This window comes from Cajanus cajan, chromosome 8 (assembly GCF_000230855.2).
Source record: "Cajanus cajan strain Asha chromosome 8, NIPB_CcT2T_4, whole genome shotgun sequence".
NCBI lineage: Eukaryota > Viridiplantae > Streptophyta > Magnoliopsida > Fabales > Fabaceae > Cajanus > Cajanus cajan.
This window is the reverse complement of record NC_138524.1, coordinates 261,236-264,980: the sequence shown is the minus strand read 5'-3', so window position 1 is coordinate 264,980 and position 3,745 is coordinate 261,236. Positions and strand designations below refer to the sequence as shown.

Genomic DNA, 3,745 nt, shown 5'->3' with positions numbered 1-3,745 from the left:
CATGTATTTAATATTTGATTAACTGCATTAGATTGAAACAAGTGATATAAAATAATTTATTTATTTTAAAAATAATATTATTAAATAAACTTATATATGGTATAAATATATTTTTAGGTCTATAGTCTTTGAAAACTGAAATCAAGAAAAGAATGTTACTATTTCTTTAACAGGTAAAATCTTTACAACTTTGATAAGTTTAAATGAAAGGGATTGATATTAATAACAATCTTGTGTGTCATTTACCCATAAAAATATTTATTTTAATTAAGTAGATAAGATTGACTTGTTAGATAAATAATTTAAATAACACTTAGTTTGTTCTATTTCAAATAATTCCTTTAAAATTGCATCAAATTCGAAAGTAATATTTAAATAATATTATACATTAAAATAAAATTATATAATGATGTATGAATAGGTCTTTAAATTATATGTAATTTTATGCATTAAATATATTTTATGAAAATTTTTAATGCAAAAGGTTGAGCGGATAAAATTAAACATCCATAAATCAATATTACATGTAAGTTTATTAGTTTAACATTTTACATCATATAATTTTGTCCTTGTATGCATAAACACACTAATTTTATCATGTTTAGAATATGATTCAATTATTAAACTATCAATAAATATTTTTATCAACTCAATTATCCAGTTTTAAAAATAAGACAAAATTTAAGTGTAATAACTAAGATACTCTTGATATAAATTTTTAATCAAAATTATAATTCTATATTAATATTTCACACAATAAAGATTAACATTAAATTAAAGTTTTGCTTACAAGTCTCAAATGATTGACAAGTCCTCATGGGATAAGACAATGTATTGATATTAATAAGTAGAAAGGTGCATGTCATTGAAGTCTTATCTTTCCCCTCTTTGTTCAGGTGTTAACCCACCCTTTCCGCAGCTGGGACAACTCTTTAGCCCAAATCCTTGACAATCAAAACATCTAAACCAGAACATGATATAATTAGTTAAGGAGATAAATCTATATTATATATGACATGGAAACACAGACAATTCTATATACACAAGAGAGCAGATAAGATCCAACAACTTACTTCCACCGTTCAAACATGTTTCCGTTCTTCTTATTCTTTCCCGTTCCCTGCCAATTTGCTATAATTAGTTAATAGAGCGTATTATTAATAGAAAATCTAAACTTAAGAATAATATTATATATATATATATATATTATAAAAATTGTATAATAATTTATAAAATATTATTTTTGTATTATTAATAATGTCTTTAACCTATCTTTCTATCATTAATAACAACTCTTTATAATAAATAAAATAATAAAAAATTAAATATAAAAATAATATTGTATGTATATTATTACTTAAATATTATCTAAAATCTAAAAAATGAAAATAAGAATAGAAAACAAAATTTGATTAAATTAATTACACGTGTGAAAGAACAATACCTTACATCCCCGACATTCAACGGCCCCTTTTCCTAGGCAAGTTTTACAATTTTTTAATAACTGCAGAATGCATGTTATTTAGTGCAAGCACACTTACAATTCAAAATTACAAAATTGAAAACAACATATGGCCTATAGTTTCATGAGCTCCGGAACAGACCGAGTTAAGTGAAATTCTTCCGGATTTTGAGGCAAAAGTAGTCACCGTGCCGTGTCTTTGGTGTATGATTGGCTGAATCGGTGGAGCCGCCAAACCCTTCCAGCAAACACAGATATAGTGCATTTCTTCTTCTTGCAACAAGTGGAAAGTGGATATAAATAACAAGTGGATTAAAATTCTCTTCTTTTTTTAACAAAATCAAATCTAAACACCTGTACGATATTTATCCACCTGGACTTTTAAAAATATTTTTTTTAAAACTCTTTAAGATTCATTACATAAAATTAAAAAGATTGAGACATTATTGATTTGTTTCTATCTATTCAACAATTTATTTATTGAAAAAATATTAATTTTTCTTAAATTTTATTTCTTTTATAAATAAACACTACAAATTTTAATTTTATCTTAGTTATCTTTAAAATTTCTTTATATTAAAACATAAGTAATATAAATTTAATTGTGTTATAATTAATCTTAAATTTCATCATTTATTCAAATAAGCAATTTGATTAAAATTTCATATTAATTAATTTTAAAATTTATCATGTACTATAAATAGTCATCTTTTATAATATATGAGAATTAAATTACTTAGAAAATATTGATCATTTAAAATATCGATCATTTATTTATTTTAAGTCACGCTCATTTATTACTTTTATTTTTATATAAACACGTTTTTACATGTTAAGTCATAGAATTTAGAATTATAAAATTAAATAAAAACTTTTTTTATTGTTTTTATTATTCTTATTTTTTCTTTTTAAATTCTCATTTTTATTATATTTATAAAATAAGTGTAATAAAAGAAGAAGAAAAGTTAATGAATAATTAACATTTAATATAAATAATTTAATTATAAATTATCAATAAATTGTTAATTTGAGTGATATTGAATTCAATCTATTTAAACAAAATCTTAAATTCGAGTTTTACATACTAAAAAAATGTGATTGGAAAGAGAGACATCATGACTAAGGGTAGCCAACTAGATTTTTTGATAAAGACTAATCATCAACAAAACTAATAAATACTTTGCACTAATAACATAGTTACAAAAAAAAACTATAAATTGATAAAAAAATTATTTGTAAAAATGTTAAATAGTAAATATTAAGTAAAGTAAATTTAAAGTTGAAGGTGTTTATTTATAAAAGAAGTAAAATTTAAGAAATAATTAGAACAAAATTCAAATTTATAGTATCTATTTATAAATAAGATTAAGTATAAGATTGATTAGAATAAAATTAAATTTTAAAATATTTATTTATATAAAAATATATATATATATATATATTTATAAGAGAAATAAAGTTTAAGATGAGTGACTTATATTTTTATTTATCTTCTTTTGGATTGTAGGATGAACACGACTACATCGCTTTCAATTCAACCTCCACCACCACCATTTGATCAAAAGTATAATTAATTTCAGTTTGGGAATTTGGGTTGAATTATGACATGATCTTCCTTCATAAGATTTTGAATAATCTTAGATTGATATTCGATGTCAATCACAACTATACATTGATTGTCATTTGTAAACAAGATCAGTTAAGTTTACAGGAGAATGGAATTTCTTTTTCTCTTTCCCTTGACATAGCTTGTGTCCTTTGGGTTGTGTACTTGTGGGAAAAAGTACACATCTTCTTTAAAGTCTACTATATTTGGTTTTTGAATTAGTGGGTGTACTTATAAATAAGACTTTGATATTAAAGTTAACAAATGTTCATAGTGCATCTGTGTAATTTCAAGAATAAGCATACCTTATAAAAGTAAAATCCAAACATATAAATAGGAGAGAAAATGTTACCATTAGTTCATAAAATATTATTGAACATTTAAGATTTTTAATTGTAATGTAACAGTTGAATGTTACTTTTTGCCAGACTTAATCGTGGAGGCAAGGTTTTCGACATGCCAAGGACTACTTGGTTTAGGAGTTACAGTGGCTAGGCTTGCTGATTAGTGTTCATACATATAACTGTAATTAATCGAGGTACTAGCCTTCTAAGGTCGTGGTGACAACTGAGATATCTTTGGCAAGGTGATCCAGACCTATCCAGTACATTAGCCCCTATGTCTTCGACTTTTAGGGAGAAGAGTTTGTTTCCATATGGATCATCCTTTTGATGGGA

The 3,745-nt window shown here is 23.8% G+C and overlaps 1 protein-coding gene across 1 annotated transcript; it reads right to left on the bottom strand.

Annotated features, from left to right (window-relative positions):
• Positions 1 to 724: 724 nt before the first annotated feature.
• LOC109816920 (uncharacterized) lies at positions 725 to 1,853 on the bottom strand. The gene is made up of 4 exons (XM_020382077.3): positions 1,605 to 1,853; positions 1,445 to 1,504; positions 1,074 to 1,120; positions 725 to 961 (listed from the first exon to the last, which is right to left on the bottom strand). The coding sequence occupies exons 1-4, from the start codon at positions 1,725 to 1,727 to the stop codon at positions 874 to 876; spliced, it is 318 nt and encodes a 105-aa protein (XP_020237666.2). The 5' UTR covers positions 1,728 to 1,853; the 3' UTR covers positions 725 to 873.
• Between the last annotated feature and the right edge of the window lie 1,892 nt (positions 1,854 to 3,745).